Source organism: Danio aesculapii, chromosome 23, assembly GCF_903798145.1.
Source record: "Danio aesculapii chromosome 23, fDanAes4.1, whole genome shotgun sequence".
Classification (NCBI taxonomy): domain Eukaryota; kingdom Metazoa; phylum Chordata; class Actinopteri; order Cypriniformes; family Danionidae; genus Danio; species Danio aesculapii.
In genome coordinates, this window is record NC_079457.1 from 10,599,031 (window position 1) to 10,618,034 (window position 19,004).

Consider the following 19,004-nt stretch of genomic DNA (forward strand, 5'->3'; position numbering starts at 1 on the left):
CATTTTCATAGTATTCTCTCTAATATTTTGGGGTCACACCTTATAATAAGGTTTCATTAGATGATGTATTTACTAACAGGAACAAATTATGAACAATAGAGTATAAGCCGAGCTAGTGTTCCTTCCCACACTGATAAACTTCGGGTGAACGATTCATGTGAATTTTTTTCATTTTATACTGTTCCTTTCACAGAATTGATGTTGTAATGTAATTAAAATACAATCAGTTAAAAAGACTTCTTAATGTTAATGCACCATAAGTTAACATGACCATTTGAAGTTAATACTTAACATTTCATTAAGTAACGTTAACTGACGTTGACTAATTTTTTTTTTTGTTTGTTTTAATGAAAAAAATGATAAGGTCAGTATTTTTGGTCACCTGTTTTTTGATGTCTACAGAACAAATCACTGTTGTAATGAGTTGACTAATTAATATAACATGCCTAGTTAACAGTTAACCTACACTAAAAAAACGAACGAAATTAAAGGAAAAGTTTTTCATTAAATTTTCTCAACTTATTTGTTATTTTAACTTTTTTGATGATTTGCATCTATTCATTCACAAGTCAGTGTTAAAAATGATCAAAAGGTCTATTTTTTATTTCATTTACAATTTTCAGGTTCTTTTTTACTTAAGAGTATCAGAAATCTCTCTCTCTCTCTCTCTCTCTCTCAAAAATAATCTACAAATTAAACACAAAACAATATTAAGAATAAAGAACAATTGTTAAAAATAAAAAAGCAAAAAAAAAATCTAAATCACATGTTCAACCTCATTTACATTTTGAAGTAAAACAGTGTATATGAGATAGAAAATAAAATTAATAAAATTAATAATTAATAAACTTTAGAATCGGGGCAACATGGTGGCTCAGTGTTTAGCACTGTCACATCAAAGTAAGAAGGTTGCTGGTTCGAGTCTCGGCTGGGTCAGTTGGCATTTCTGTGTAGAGTTTGCATGTTCTCCTTGTGTTGGCGTGGGTTTCCTCCGGGTGCTCCGGTTTCTCTCACAAGTCCAAAGACATGAATTGAAGAAACTAAATTGGCTGTAGTGTATGTGTGTGAATGAGTGTGTATGGATGTTTTCTCAGTACTGGGTTGCAGCTGGAAGGGCACCCGCTGTGTGAAATATATGCTGGACAAGTTGCCAGTTCATTCCGCTGTGGTGACCCCTGATGAATAAATGGACTAAACCGAAGAAAAATCATTGAATGAATGCACTTTAGAATCGGTGCAAAAAGGAAAATAAAATCTTTTTTTTCCCATTTAAAGTAATGCCATTCGCTGCTTTCATCATTTATTGATCAAGTTTAAATATGACTTCACAAACCAAAAGACACGTTAAATCCAAGAATGTTTCAACTTTCAACAAAACGACACCAATGCAGTGACGTACTCAGTTCTATTTGCTGTTTGTTCAAACAACTTATTGAAAATGAGCCAAAACAACATGATTCTTCTGTTTTTATTCACAACAACTTGATTGTTTTATGTGTAATCCACTTATAATTGTAAAAACTAACCAAATCAGTTGTGTGGATCTCAGCATTGAGCTTTTTATAGTGTACTGATACCATTGATCCAGTGATTCTACAACGTACTGATACTCCCAAAATCAGACCCTAGACAAAAGATCACAGGGTTTTCGGTTAAGCGAGCCTCAATTATATATTGTCCATGTTCTCAGACAACATTGTGGCCTTGGAGACTGAAATAGAAACTAGGAAACCTGATAATGCGGAGGTGAAGCTTCCTTCCGCAGGTGAGGAATCCGAGCAGCAGAAGCAGAGCCGTCGTCAGTGTGTTTGTGTCCGTCTGTTAGTCTCCATCATCAGTCATGAACCTGCTGCTGCTGCTGCTCTGTGTCCTGCTGGAGATCCTGGCCGTCAGCTGTGAGTACAGAGCAAACATATATGTATATATACGAACATTTTAAAATTCCCATTGGCATTTTAAAATTTTTATCAATATTTTCATATCAAAATGTACTTTTTTTTTGTATAATAAGACCACGTTGTTAATGTTAATGCAAAAAAAGTAAAAATTTAGTTTGTTAAATGGCATATTGTAACATTTTAGAACGTGATGTAGAAAGAGAAAACATACATTATGATTCAATATGTGCAAAAAAAAGTCACATGGTTGAAATTTTATTAATACGGTAAAAACAATACTAATATACAAAGCTAATAATGTGTAATGTAAAATAAAATATATATTTTAACAGCAAAATATGTATATTTTCTGCACCTAAAATTAAGTTCTGCTTTGATAGGATCTCAACAGATCCTAGAAATTCAGTGTCTCAGAAATTCCTTGAAATATATTTAGCAATGTTTACTAAAATTGTACAAATAAAAATGTATTAATTAAAATAAATCTATTACCCTTTGTTTCAAATAGTTCATTCTATTATTAAAAAAATATTATTATAAAGAGCCTGTTGAAACTTTTGCTTGGGGAAAAAGTTAGCAAAAAGAATAAATAAAAATAAATGAATGAATGAATGAATGACAGACTGACTAAATAAATAAATAAATAAATACATTCTTTCATGTATTCATTTTTCTTTAGCTTAGTCCCTGATTTTAAATAAATAAATACATAAATAAATGAATAAATAAATAAATTAATTAATGAGTAAATGAATTAATAAATAATAAAGTAAATAAATAAATAAATTCCTTTTCCTTCAGCTAAGCCCTGATTTTAAATAAATAAATAAATACATTCTTTCATGTATTCATTTTCCTTTAGCTTAGTCCCTGATTTAAAATAAACAAATACATAAATAAATGTATAAATAAATTAATTAATTAATGAGTAAATGAATGAATAAATAATAAAGTAAATAAATAAATAAATTCCTTTTCCTTCAGCTAAGCCCTGATTTTAAATAAATAAATAAATACATTCTTTCATGTATTCATTTTCCTTTAGCTTAGTCCCTGATTTAAAATAAACAAATACATAAATAAATGTATAAATAAATTAATTAATTAATGAGTAAATGAATGAATAAATAATAAAGTAAATAAATAAATAAATAAATAAATAAATTCCTTTTCCTTCAGCTAAGCCCTGATTTTAATAAATAAATAAATAAATAAATAAATACTTTGATTTATTCATTCATTTTCCTTCGGCTTAGTCCCTGATTTCAAATAAATAAATAAGTAAATAAATGGATGAATGAATGACTGAATGACTGAATAAATAGATTCTTTCATTCATTATTTTCCATCAACTTAGTCCTTGATTTTAAATAAATAAATAAATAAATGAACAAATAAATGAATGAATAAATAAAGTAAATAAATAAATAAATTCATTTATTTATTTTCCTTCGGCTGATCCCTGATTTTAAATAAATAAATAAACAAATGAATGAATAAACAATTAAAATAAATAAATAAATAAATAAATAATTTCATCGTTCATTCATTCTCCTTCGACTTTGTCTCTGATTTTCAAAAAATAAATAAATAAAATTAATCAATTAAAAAAAACACTGTCTTTACTTCAAGATTTGCTTGTCAGATTTGTATCTTGAGAATAAGACCTAGAATAAGATATTATATTTACTCAGTATTACAGAAGTAACATTAACGTGTAATACAAACACAAACTCCAGAACTCCATAATAATTAAAATAAAAAAAATGCTTGACTAATTTTTCTATGTATGGCTGAAGTTTTGTCAGTGGTATGATTAATTGCATAACAGAAAAATGTGAACAAACCACTGTTTGTTTCACTGATGGATGAGCCCTTCAACCTGACAGCCCTGATCTGAATGCATCTTCACTGAAGGAAATCAGGATCATTTTTCATTTTCAACAAAACCCCCGGCCGAAACGCTTGAACATGCGTGCGAGATCAATTAATCCATCTGACACTAAAGTTCAACACTGTTTACTCTTTCATTCCCGTTAAACTCAATGACACACAGCAGCAAACAAAAGATAAACATAACCTGTTCATTTGTGGGAATTTATAATATAATATTTCCTCACGTTGAAAACTTTAGCTCGCTGCTAATCCTCGTGAGGTGGTCATTCAATCAAGGTTATATAATCTGCTCAATGCAGCACGTATACATTTCACATCATTTCACACGGGCTATTATTGTATAGGATTACTGGAACGGTAGTATGTACAACTGGCTAATTGTTAGACTACAATCAATATACCCAAGGGCCACTTGTATGCCGGAGTTAACACTAACATCATCATTTAAGCCAAGACACAGCAGGAGAATAAGGTAAAGATTCACAGTAACTAATACTTATTATATAAACATAATTCCTTAGATGATTAATTTCACTAAAGATAGCAACATTTTGTTATTATTATTAAATGTTTTGTGCTTTCTTGTATTACAAATAAAAAAAAAATCTAATTTTAGGTCTTTCGTATATTACAAATGGTACAGTTGAAGTCAGAATTATTAGCCCCCCTTTGAATTTATTATTTTTTTTTTATATTTCCCAAATGATGTTTAACAGAGCAAGGAAATTTTCACAGTATGTCTGATAATATTTTTTCTTCTGGAGAAAGTCTTATTTGTTTTATTTTGGCTAGAATAAAAGCAGTTTTAAATTTTTTATGAAGCAAAATTATTAGCCCCTTTTAGCTATTTTTTTTCGACTGTCTACAGAACAAACCATCGTTATACAATGACTTGCCTAATTACCCTATCCTAGTTAACCTATTTAACCTAGTTAAGCCAATGTCACTTTAAGCTTTATAGAAGTGTCTTGAAAAATATCTAATCAAATATTACTCACTGTCATCATGGCAAAGATAAAATAAATCAGTTATTAGAAATGAGTTATTAAAACTATTATGATTAGAAATGTGTTGAAAAAAATCTCTTCGTTAAACAGAAATGGGGGGGGGGGGGGGTGATAAATGTAATTGTAATGTAATTGCTGTACAGTGGCTCAGTGTTTTTTTCCCCTGGTGCTTTGGGTTTCCCTCACAGTCCAAAGACATGTGCTATAGGCGAGTGGGATGAACTAAATAGTCCGTATAGTGTTTGTGTGTGAAAGAGTGTGTATGGATGTCTCCCACTACTGGAATGCAGCTAGAAGGTGTAAAACATATGCTGGAATAGTTGGCGGTTCATTCCACAATGACGACCCCTGATAAATGAGGGACTAAGCTGGGACTAAGGAAAATTAATGGATTAATGAATATAAAAATTGGGCATTGTTTCATTAACTCTCTAATTTGCACAGCTAAACATAACATTTAATACACAAGTCATACAATTTGATTTTATGAATTGTTGAATATGATCTTTTATGAAAGATTTTATGACTTTTGTTTAATTTGCTACAAAAAAAGTTTTGGGGATTTAGGGAATCTACTTTATTGAATATTGTGAACAGTAATTAAAAGCTTTTTTAAGGTTTAGGAAATATCTATTTATTCATTTTCCTTTCAGCTTAGTCCCTTTGATTTAGCAAATATTTTAATTGAATATTGCAAACATTTTATGACTTTATAGAAAGTTTTTTTGTGACAACAAAAAATTGACACAGATTCATCCAGAATAAAAAAGTTTTTAGGGCATTTAGGGAATCTCCTTATCAAGTATTGTGAACAGCAAGAAAAAAAATGTTTTGGGATTTAGAAAATATTTCTTTATCAAATATTATAAGCAGTGAGAAAAAAAGTTTTTTTTTTTTTTTGTGATTTAGGGAATCTATTTTTATCCAATTTTCTGAACAGTAACGGAAAAAATGTTTTGGGATTAAGGAAATATTTGAAATGAATATTGCAAACATTTTATGACTTGTTAGAAGGTTTTTAAATTATTTTTCTGATCTTTTATGAAAGATTTTATGACTTTTGTTGAATTTGCTAGAAATACATTTTTAGCAACAACAAAAAATGAACACTGAAGTCAGGTTCATCCAGGCAAAAACAAAAAATCATTTAGGGGATTTAGGGAATCTCTTTATCTAGTATTGTGAACAGCAAAAAAAAAATGTTTTGGGATTTAGAGATTTTTTTTATTTATTTTTTTTTTGGCGATTTAGGGAATCTATTTTTATTGAATATTGTGAACACTAAGTAAAAAAAAATTTGGGGGGGATTTAGGGAATATTTTACTTGAATATTGCAAACATTTTATGACTTGATAGAAAGGTTTTGTTTTTTTTATGATTTTTTTGATGGTTTATAAAAGATTTTGTGACTTTTGTTGAAAAAAAAAAAAGAACACAGAAGTCAGGTTGATCCAGGCAAAAAAAAAAAAGTTTAGGGAATCTCTTTATAAAGTATTGTGAACAGCATGAAAATTAATTTTATCAAATATTGCAAACTGCAGGGGAATTTTATTTTATAGAAATACGCCATTAGCAACAACAAAACAACGTAAGGATCATCTAGAAAAAATTGATTTAGGGAATCTCATTATCAATTACTGTATTGATAGCAGCAAGAAAAAATGGTTTTAGCATTTAAAGAATATTTTAATCAAACATTGCAAACATTTATGACTTGTTTGGAAGATTTGTAAAATGATTTTTATGATCTTTTATGAAAGATTTTGCGGATTTTGTTGAATTTGCTGGATGGCGCTTCATTCCACTGTGGCGACCCCTGATAAACAGGGAATAAGCTGAAGGAAAATGAGTGAATGATGAATGAATTTGCTGGAAACTGGAAATCGTAACTGGATATTAAGAACAGCGAGGAAAAAATTGATTTAGGGAATATTTTAATCGAATATTGCGTAGAACGTTTGTCTTCTTTGAAAGTTTTTTTTAAATGATTTTATGATCTTTAATAAAAGATTATATGAGTTTAGTAGAATTTGCTAGCAATCGGAAATCAGAAAATGTATTTGGATATTGTAAACAGCGAGGAAAAAAAAAGGGGTTTGGGATATAGGGAATTCCTTTTAACTGAAGCCTGCAAATGATTTTTGGGATTTAAGGAATTTCTTATCTTCGTGAAGAACTTCTTGGTGAAGAATTTCTTATCTTACCAAGAACACTGCAAACACCAAGAACAAAATAATTTTCCCAGTTATTTATAAAATAAAAAGATGAAGTAAATTATGTGGGAACAATAAATCTGTGAAGTTGTTAAAGTGATGATTTATGGCTCAGTACATCTGAACAGAAACACGTTTTAAGGAAATGGCCTTTATAAATATGTGTTGTAATTGAAATCTAGACACAAACTGATAAACATGAGCTAAAAGAAACACTTAAATGTGTATTTTGGGATATTTCTTTACATTAAATAAAAACATTAGGGAAACAGTTTTGGACTTTCGTTTGTCACCTTAAATCAAATGCCACATCCATCTGTGACGTGCATTGGAAATTCTAGGAGTCCGTTCACAATTTTAGACATGCAAAAAACCCATTTACTATGCATTGTTCAGGATTGACTTACAGTTAAACATATTTAGTTACGCTCAACCCTTTCAAGACAAAGGCACGCATTGAGTGTCCTCCACATGTGCTGTGACTAAATTTGCTGTTTTTTTTTTTTTTGGCAGGTCAGGATGTGATACAGGCTCGTATTGTGGGCGGATACGTCCCTGCACCATACTCCATCAAGTACATTGTGTCAATTCAGAGTGCCACGGGCCAGCACTTCTGTGGCGGGACTTTAATTAACAAATACTGGGTGCTGACCGCAGCACACTGCAACATAGGGTAAGAGGAGCTCTCATGTAGATGTTCATACAAGTACCCGAATTGCTTTCTGTAACTTAAATAGCAAAGCATGGTGCTAGCAAAAACAAGGTTCTGGGTTTGAGTCACAGGGAAAGCAAGTAACAACACCAATGTTGAGGGTTTGATTCCCAGGGAAAGCAAGAACTAGAAGTGTGTCTTTGTTAAATTGCGCTAAATGAAAAATCGCTAAAGTGCTCTAAACGGCAAATGCTATTTTGCTTCCTGTAACTCAAATGCAATGCCAAACAGTTGTTCAAACAGTAAGCATTGTGCAAGCAACACCAAGATTGTTGGTTTGATTCCCAGCGAAAGCAAGAACTAAAAAAGCCAAGATTGTGTTTGATTCCCAGGGAAAGTGTGTCTTTGTAAAATTGCGCTAAATGAAATTTGCTAACGTGCTCTAAATGGAAATTGTTATTTTGCTTCCTGTAATTCAAATGCAATGCCAGGAAAGCAAGAACTAACAAAAAACCTTTGTTAACACTAGAACCACCGAAGGTTGCTGTGTTCCTAAAATCGCCAGTGCGGTTACATTTTACCCAGCACAAATTTTGTTTAGAAATTGCCAAAAAACAAACAAACATACTACTTCACTGTTTTTCACCACTGTTAACAAAAAGTGTCTAGACTCATGAAATTATTATTTCAGAATAACAAGATTATTTTAGGAGTAGGTTATGAGTAGGTTAAAATATCTCAATTTGAGCCATCATACTCTGATGCATAACTTATTTCTCCAGACTCTCCATCATTCATTGCATTTTGTGTTTTTAATAGCTCTACAAATCGCTTTCTTTTAGTCATTGTGACTTTATTCATTTATTATAACCATTAATTCAGTGAGATTAAATTTGAAAGTAAAGTCATTTGTGAGTAAATTCAACTATGAGCAGCGCATAAATAAAAGCACTTTTTATAGTGAGTAAATTTGACCCACGCTGGCACTTATATAAATGTCCCACTTTTTAATCTAGTTTTATCTATACAATTTTTTATATCTGGGATTTGTAAATCAGGCAATTTTAGTCAAAGTCAATGACTGGGAGGCTTGCTTCCTGCACCAAGTTGCTATTTTGCTTCCTGTAACTCAAATCCAATGCCATATTCATGGTTTGATTCCCAGGGAAACCAAAAACTAACATAAATATTGTACCTTTGCTAAATGGAAGTCGATTGATTTCCTGTAACTCAAGTGCTAAAACATGGAGCTAGCAATGCTAGTGTTGTGATCAAATCTAATTGAAAAAACGAACAAGAACTAATATAAAATCCGTACCTTTAACGCAATTTAAGTTGCTAAATTGATTTCTGTAGTTCAATAGGAGCATGGTGCTAGCAACACCAAAGATGTGGGTTCTATTCCTATGAAAAGCAAGACCTAATAATGAATGTGTTATTTTAAATGCAATGTAAGTGGCTAAGTTCAATCCAGTAGCTCAAATAGTAGAGCATTTTGCTAGCAGCAAAAAAGGTTGTGGGTTCGATTCCCAGTAAAGCTAGCATTAACAAATAGTGTACAGTACGTTAGTTAAAAATGTGCTTAATGAAAATTACTAAAATGTTTCTTGTGCTAAATGGAAGTTGCTATCCTGTAGCTCAAATGCAATGCCAATGTTGTGTGTTCGATTCCCAGGGAAACTCAAAAAAATATGGTGTAGCAATGCTAGTGTTGTGGATTCAATTCCCATCAAATCTAAAAACAAACAAAAAATGATATAAACTGTGTACCTTTAATGCAATACAAGTTGCTAAATTGTTGTCTGTCGCTCATATAGTAGATCATAGTGCTAGCAACGCCAAGGTTGTGGGTTCCATTCCCAGCAAAACATAGTAATAATAATAATTGTGTTTCTTTAAATGCAATTTAAGTTGCTAAATTGGATCCAGTACCTCAAATACTACAGCATTGTGCTAGGGTTATGGTTACCCATAACAAAAAGGTTATGGGTTTGATTCCCAGGAAAGCAAGAATTAACAACAAAAAATGTACTTTTGTTAAATTGCGCTAAATAAAAATCGCAAAATTGCTACTAAATGGAAGTTGCTATTTTGCTTCCTGTAACTCAAATCCAATGCAAATGTTGTGGGTTCGATTCCCAGGGAAACCAAAATCTACCAAAAGTGTACCTTCCCTAAATTGAGTTAAATGGAAAGTGCTTAATTCATATAACTCAAAAAAATATGGTGCAAGTAGTGTTGTGGGTTCTATTCCCAATGAAGCTAATAGAAAAAACTAACAAGGACTAATAAAATAGGGTGCCTTTAATGCAATGTGAGTCACCAAATTAATTCATTTAGCTCAAATTGTCAAGCATTGTACTACCAACAAAAAAGGTTGTGGGCTTGATTCCCAGAAAAAGCAAGAACTAACAAAAAAAATGGTACATTCACAAGATTCCATTAAAGTTAATCACTAAATTGCTTCCTGTAACGCAAATGCTAAAGAATGGTGCTAGCAATGCTAATGTTGTGGCTTCTATTCCCAACAAAAGCAAGATCTAATAAAAAAAATGTGTATCTTTAATGCAATGCAATATGTATGATTGGAACAGCATATTTGAGCTTGTATATTTTATATATAACATTTAATTATTACAATTAGAGGGCAGCATGGTGACTCAGTGGTTAGCACTGTCGCCTCACAGCAAGTAGGTCGCTGGTTTGAGTTCCGGGCCAGTTGGCATTTCTGTGTGGAGTTTTTATGTTCTCCCCCTATTTCCTTGGGTACAGACAATCAAACTGAAAGCCACATAATAAATAGGAGTTTATAACAATAAGTGGTCTGTCCATAACAATGGTCAATACTTGTAATACAGATAATAAAAAGAAAAAAAAACTAAGAAAAATGTAATCATAATCATGTTATGTGCCATGCAGGTGCTTCAGAGAATACATCCTTACTTTTTATTAATGACAATAGTATTATATAGTATAGTGCATCCTACAATACCCATAATATAACTTTATCTTCACATTTTTTGCACATTCAGGTTGTAACAGTGTACTCTAAAGATGAATAATGGTGAAATATAACAAAAGTGCATTTACACAGTTACAGTAGGTGTTTCTAGAGTCATTCATTAGGACAATAATCAGTGTTTATGTGTCTCCAGGGAAGCGAACATGAGGATCGTGGCTGGAGATTATTCAGTGGGATTATATGAGGGGATGGAGCAGTTTCGCAGGCCTCATGTTTTAATACCTCACCCACAATATGACAGAAGCACCAATAACGCAGACATCATGCTCATTAAGGTGAGACCATTCAATCAATGCTCCTGTGTTACACCAAACGACCGTCAGAGCTGTGAATCATTGATTCCTTTCATGCATTCCAAATGAATACAATGATCCAGCGTCAAGTCACATTACAGGAAGTGATAGACACCTGCCTAGCTGCATGCATTTTTAATTTCTTTTGCTATATATACTCAGTGGTGGAGAGAGTACTGAAAAATCATACTCAAGTAAAATAACCATTACTTGCCTAAAAATGTAGTGCAGGTAAAAGTATCTGTTGTAAATATTACTCAAAGTATGAGTAAAAAGACCTTTCAAAAGTACTCAAGAGTAGTAAGTAGTGAGTATTACGCTGTAAAAGCTGATGCATTTACATGTAATTTGTGCATGTGAGTGTAAACGTAACATTCTGTAGTGCATCCAGTTATTTTCCAGGAGGCACACAACGTCATAAGACGTTAATATTAGGTTATATTTAGGTTGTGAAGTCAGGTGACCAAAATTCAATGTCTAGCCAGCGTCTGACAGTGTTATTTTGACGTTCAATAATGACATCACGTTGATATGTGAGGTTTATTAATAAACTAATTTCGAGAGGATCACATGCTTATGATTTATCACAGCCAGTCTCGTATTAAGCTAATCAGTATCATCCAATCATATGAGCCATAAGCTACTATAAATAACCACAGTTTTTAATCCACCTTATCTTCGTTTGGAAGAAACCCCCCTTCCTCCCCATTTTCCTCCTTCACTATAGATCGGGCGCCACGGAGGCCCAGTGGTTAGCACTGTTAGCCCCACAGCAAGAACACTGCCAGCCCTGGTCCTGCCAGGTCGGTAGGTGTTTCTGTGAGGAGTTTGTATGTTCTCCCCGTGTCCGCGTGGGTTTTCCCCGGGTTCTCCGGTTTCCTCCCACCATCAAAATTTATATATCATGCATAACAATGAAGCATTTGTCTAGCCCCCCTTTTTTTCCTCACGTGTTCCCTTAGCTACTGCAGACGGGAGGTTCTGAGATCCACCGAGCTCAGGCTCCCCTCTCACTCTGCAAACGGGAGGAAGCCCCGGGCTCGAGGATCCCTTGAGCTCGGGGCTCTCTCATGGGACAGCATGCCAAACAAGCTATTGATGAATCATCAGCTAAGTGTGAACTCTTGAATTAGTCAGCTTCAGGTTGTGTTGGAAAGTGACCAAAATCGAACGTCAAGCCAACATCTTTAACCAGCGTCATATTGACGTCAAATACTGACATTTATTCATCAGGTATGGCAACCAAAATCCAACGTCTGATAGACACCATAGTGGTAACGTCCAAACATCATTAGACGTTGATATTTGGTCGGTTTTAGGTTGGACGTTGGAAATTGATGTTGGCCTGACAAGGAGTTCTGACGTCAACCTGATTTTCAACCTGATTTTCAAACAAAATGCAACGTCCCTACACTGAAAAAAGTGTTGCATGAAAAACTGTTGCAAACAATTAATTTGTGTTGAATTGAAACAAACAAATTAAATTTAACAATGTTCAACTTAATTTATTTGGGCTGAATTTAAACAAACATATTGTTTACAACCACTTAACATAAAAAAATTGAGTAACTCCAAGGAATCTTCTTTGAATATTTTTTTCAGTGCATGACGTTAGGGTACAACGTCAATTTGACGTCATGTTGACGTCTCATGTCTGCTGGGTGTTTAGGGCCATTTTGGTCATCATACAGTAAACATCCGTCATCTTCTCTTCAGTGACATGCATCTAAACAGTCTCTGGGTTAATGCGTGTGATGATTTTGGACATCTTCTTGGACACTTTTAATGCTTCTAAACAGTTTGCTGTGATTATAAATCGCCCATGTCTTGAGGTAGTTCAGTATGATGTGATTTACCTTCTATGTGTGATTTGATCAGACAGGAATCACAGGACTGATTTTTATAATCCCCATAGACAGGAAAAAATAAAGTAGTGACCGCAGGTTGAAGGAAAATAATGGAGTAAAAGTACTGATACTGCACTAAAAATGTACTCAAGGCAAAGTAAAAGTACACATTTTTAAAACTACTTAGTAAATTACAATTCCTACAATTACTACTCAATTACAGTAATTAGAGTATTTGTAATTAGTTACTTTACACCACTGTATATACTATAGCATTTTGGTAATTGTATTTGGTAATTATACATCATTAACCTGCATGAGTTAAAATCCGATTTGATCAACTAATGATTCAATTATATTGTAACAAATGTAGTTTGTACTTTTTGGAGTAACGGTACTGCAATAATGTTTCAATTTTATTACACATGTAAAAAAAATTATAGAAAGTAATAGACATGTAGACAGATTTTTAATCTCAAAATATGAAAATTGAAGGTCTCAGAAGTTTGTAACAACATGAGGATGAGTAACAGATTTAGAATTCTTGGTTGAACTAACCCTCAAATTGTTTCTTGCTCTGACCTGTGCAGCTGCAGTCTCCAGTCTATTTGAACAGCTATGTGTCTCTGGTGCCGCTGCCACGCCAGGACGCAATGGTAGCCGTGGGTCGCCTATGCAGCGTCTCCGGCTGGGGTTTCACCACTCCAACGGGAGGCATCTCTTCAATCCTGCGCACAGTAAAGCTCCCCATCGTGTCCACCGCTGTGTGTAACGGCACCGACTCATTCAACGGAAACATCACCGAGAACATGATCTGTGCAGGGTACAGTACAGGAGGAAAAGACGCATGCAAGGTAAGACAACTGATATACACTTATAATGTGCTGTAATACTATTAAAAATCATGATTGTAATGTGAAACCTGAATCCTAATATCGGTTTACATCATGATTTAGTGAAAGGTTTGGTATACTGTGAGATATTGTGTTTTATTTTTTCAATTCTAATGAGCACAGGCTTGGATCCGGCAAACAGTGATCCATACATCACAACTTCACCTAAATAAGGAATAAATTAATAAAAAGCAAAACATTTATACAGAATAAACCTCTGGGGACTCTTACCACTACAGAATTGAAAGGGATTTACTGGACTGTGACCTTTTTTTCCAGCCATTATGTGGGTGTCACATTGATTTAGCAACCTGTTTAATTGTTTGTGCTACTTGTGAACAACTAAATGTTAAATGGATCTTATCTGATAGCAGAGAGCATCGTTTTAAATAAACTAGCAATTGTAGTTTTTCAATTTAGTTAAATGATAAATAAATAAAGAAGGCTTGACATTTTATCTGATGAGGTTTTTATTTAATCAGGTCAGAAATAACTTGTAGAAATTAAGGACTTGTCTAAATGAATGAATAAATAAGATTCAAATACCTATATATATATATATATATATATATATATATATATATATATATATATATATATATATATATATATATATGGCTGTATATTGGCACTGGTGGGAGGCGTGGGTTGACTCAAGGCCACAGGCCGAGAGCCTTAGTGTCCCACCTGTGGCGATATATACAGCAATATCGCACTGCTACGAGTGTTATGTTGCGTTTATACAACAGTTAGATGGCATAATCGTGTATATAAAAAAGAAAATAACAACAATTAACCTCAAAAAAGCCAAAGCAAAGCAAAAACTACTAGATTACTATGGTATACATACAGCACTACACCATACAAAAGAGAGAGATCGACTTAGAATATTACTTACCTGTTTTACAATGTTTTAATTGATTTTAAATGATTTTTTCTCCCCTAAGCACTAATTATGCGGTCTCTGTTGCTGTCTTGTGGCGAAACGTCAGCCATCTTTGTTCTGCTCAATGGCAGGCTAATAGCCACCGACACACACTGAATCCCCAAAACGATAAATATTTTAAAAAGGCTCTATCCTTATAAATAAACTGCATAATTGCATCTAAATAACTACATTATTGACTAAAAAATTTCCTTCCCTCTATCAGGTTTGTTTGTTTACTTCATTTTGCATTTATTGTACACATTTGTAAATAAATTTTGGGTGATTTAAATATTTTCCTTTATCTTTATTGTAATAAAACAAACCACTTTTTTTGACACATTGTTGTCTGTGTCGATTCATAGCAGCTAACGTCTCAGGGGAATTCATAAAAGATTGGGTTGTCATAATTATGTTAAGCCCTTTTCATCCTCCGAGCCACATGGGGCGTAACAAGCCTGAAAAGTACATTATGTTGTCCAACAACTGCAATATTTGTCAAACTGTAGTGAGTTCATTGATCTGCTATCACTCTTTGTGGGTGGAGTAATACACAAGGGTGAAGAGGCTGTAGGAGTGCTGTTATTGCAGAATATCGCACGGCTATCAGCAAATCAGATTCGAGAACCAGACAGAACTGTTGTATAAATATATATAGATTTTTTAGAAAGTTTCCTACACTCACCAAGTCTGCATTTATTTGATAAAATGACAGCTAAACAGTACTATTATAAAATGATTCATTACAAATTATTTGAATATTCTAATTTGCTTGGAAATTTCATTTACTGATGAATAGAATGTTCAATAGAACATAATTTCTTATATAAAGTCTTGTAATATTTTAAATGTCCTTGACGAATAAACATTACTTCATAAAAAATAAAGAAATAATAAAAACATCTTTTAAATCATAATTTGAATAAATAACCTTTTTTTTAAATGATGTCACGACTCCAATGATTTCAGTGTATTTACAGTATCTACCTGGCTCCCATTTGCTATGCAAATTTTGTGTTGAAAGCCGAATCCTTTTCTTAGTTTCTTCGCAAATTTCCGTTGATTTGCTGCTATTTCAATATGTCAAGTTCATCTCAACTTATACCAAATGCAATATCCTCTGCAATATCCTCGAATAAACAATTCAGTTGTTGAGACAATAAGTGAGTGTAAATACCTAGGCACCATCCTGGGGTGCTTTCCGAAAACCATCGTTAGCCAACTAAGGTCGCAAGTTGTGTCATTTCAAATAGAGTTCATTGTTTTGGCGTTTCCTAAATCCATCGTTCCAACGAACATTCACAAACTGTGTCTCAAACTTCTATGCTTGCAACTACACCTCTGAAGCTGTAGTTAAAAATATAGTTCTTGGCTGTGTTCTATTCCCAGTTATCCCACCTATGCCCTATTCGTTTACAACATTCTTAGAACATTTAAACTTGGAGTGATTTAAAACAAGCAAAAAAAAAAAGGATAAACCTCTTAAGGCCCAAGGTGTTTTTTTACATGCATTTTTTATTTCTCTTTGCTATTTAGGTTTATTAGAACCTAATTAGAATTAAAATCTAATTATCATCTTTTGATATGATGTACTTTTAGAGAAAAATGATGTCCATATATGTGGACTCGTGGTCCGAATTAACATAAAACACTTTTTCCTGAATTTTTTCATGCATATTTAACATAGAAATTTTTATTAACTTGCTTTGACCATCAGAGAGTAAAATGTGTTGTCCACGTATGTGGACACTCAAGCCCTAGGAGGTTAAAGTCATCTCTTTTAGGTGTAATTTGCTTTCAAAGCATTTTTAAAGTTCATCTTTAAGTTTACAATTGCGCTCTCTTCGCAGTGCACTTTAAAAAAACATTGTCATTTTGAACACAGCCGTGGCTCATGACGAAAGCTACAGGTGACCTATTATTTAAAAGCGGAATTTACCTTACGTCTCCAAAGATTGTGAAAAAAAAAGCATAGCATATGTTAATGCTTTTAACTTATGGTAGGTTATTAATTAAGTATCTCTACTGGCCTGTTGGTTAAAACATTTCTGCAGTGGTTTGCATTTGTCAAATTGTAACATTTAAAAAAATAAAATAAACAATATCCTATTTAATAATGATAATGATAATGATAATAATAATAATAATAATAATAATAATAATAATAATAATAATAATAATAATAATAGTCATCATCATTATCATTATCATTATCATTATCATTATTATTATTATTATTATTATTATTAAAGTAGGATTTTCCCATTACCTAATCAATAATAAATATTAAATTTCAGTTCTTAATAAATAGCCTCATTATTTATTTAGTTATATATGAGATTAGTATATGTATTAGCTTTTGTAAGTGATTTTATGTTTTAGAATAGAATATGTAATGTTCTCAATAATATTTGTATAGGAAGCATAGGCTCTATACAGTTTGTGCCGTTTACTTATTTTCAATTAATATGTAAAGAAAGTGCATGTTTTTACCAAAACTAATATTGCATTATTACATTATATAATTATATAATATGTGCAAAATTGTAAAACAATATAATTTGCACAAAGAAATTATGCGGTTCTTCTCTAAAGAAATGATGCATCGTACTTCAGCCGCGAGTTACGTTGTTTGGGAGACGCACCCCTGGATGACAAACTGAACTTTGAGACAACACAAATTTTATTTGTAAAAAGGCGAATCAACGATTGTTCTACCAGAGGAAGTTGAAAGGATTTAATGTGGATAGGCCTCTTCTTAGGACATTTTATTCTTTTTTTATTGAGTCTCTTTTAACTTTTTCAGTAACATGTTGGTCCAATATGGTAATTTGAGGATGACAAGTAAAACAGACTAAAATTGTTCTTCAAAGATTATGGGCACAAATATTAGCAGCATTGGGCATGTGTATGAGATGAGAGTCATACAGAGGGCTATGTCCATTTTAGCAGATGAGAACCACCCACTTTGCTCCAAGTTTTGCCTCCTGCCATCAGGCAGAAGGTATAATTATATCAGATGAGCTAGGTCCAACAGATATTTAAATTCATTTGTTCCAACTGCAGTTGGGTTACTTAAACTTTAAGTTGTATTTGCTCATGCATTTACATTTTTATTGCTTACTGTTATTTCTATGCCGTTTGTGTGTTGATTTGTGTCAGATATGGCTGTGAACCAAATTTCCCCTCAGGGACAATAAAGAAATTCCAATCCAATCCAATCTAGCTCCAGTTTAACCTCCTGTCCAAAATTATCTCAATACGAATGTGTTTTTGCAGGGGGATTCTGGAGGGCCTCTGGTGTGCGAGGGCCGCGTCTATGGCATCGTGTCCTGGGGCAACGGCTGCGCTGATGCCCAGTATCCCGGCGTCTACACAGCAGTCTCAAAGTTTCGCCAATGGATTGATTCAACTATATTTGGCTTTTATGGAAGATGCCTTACGGACTAAACCCCAGTGTTACCTCAGCACTCCCCCTAAACAAACTTGAAACATGCCAACTTGTACAAGCTTACTTCTATTTTGAAAAGTTAAGTTTTCAGACGAGTAACACCGCTGTTCGGAAACGGGACATTTGTTCCTCAACGTCTGGTAGAGATTTTTTTAAACACATTACAGTAGTTTGTATGTTCGTCAAATGTGCCATATTGCTGCTTCTCTGTAAAGTTGTTGAAAACTAACCTTAGGAGGCTGAAGGAATGCTTTCTGAAAAACCCAACAACTACTAATTATTTTAAATGAAATGGTACATGTGAGCAGGGGCGGACTTAACTAATAAGCGAGGTAGCCAAGAAGCCTATATTAATCATATAGCTCTTTTATAATTTGTTTTATCATACAGCATACTGTAAAATCTGGTTGTAATCATTAAGATTTGAAAGTTATTACTTATTTTAATGTTATTATGAAATTTATTGCATTTAATTTTAGATTAACAAGATCAAGGTTCGGTTTATTTACTAAAAACAACAACAAAACTAATCTACAGAGAAAAGAAATATCTATGGAGAAAGAGAATGTTTTGAGTTTCAATGTTTGGGCCCCGTACCAGGAATTGCTTAGGGCCCGCAAATCAAGTCCACCCCTGCATGTGAGTAACTACTTAACTTAAAAATGAACGCAATCAAACAGATTTTGATTTGGACCCTAAGAATCCAGTTATATACTTATAAAGATTTTATATATATATATATATATATATATATATATATATATATATATATATATATATATATATATATATATATATATATATATATATAAATAAAGATAAATTGTTTTTTGTCACACCTGTATAATTTCATGGCTTTCATCTAAAAATGAAAGCACAGTTAAAAATGTAACAATATATATTTGAT

At 32.7% G+C, this 19,004-nt stretch overlaps 1 protein-coding gene across 1 annotated transcript; it reads left to right on the forward strand.

Annotated features, from left to right (window-relative positions):
- The first annotated feature begins 1,611 nt into the window (after positions 1 to 1,611).
- Positions 1,612 to 18,804, forward strand: zmp:0000001088 (trypsin). Its single transcript, XM_056449336.1, has 5 exons — positions 1,612 to 1,895; positions 7,528 to 7,687; positions 10,822 to 10,963; positions 13,419 to 13,682; positions 17,926 to 18,804. Exons 1-5 carry the CDS (start codon positions 1,841 to 1,843, stop codon positions 18,094 to 18,096), a joined length of 792 nt encoding a protein of 263 aa, XP_056305311.1. The 5' UTR covers positions 1,612 to 1,840; the 3' UTR covers positions 18,097 to 18,804.
- Positions 18,805 to 19,004: the final 200 nt, after the last annotated feature.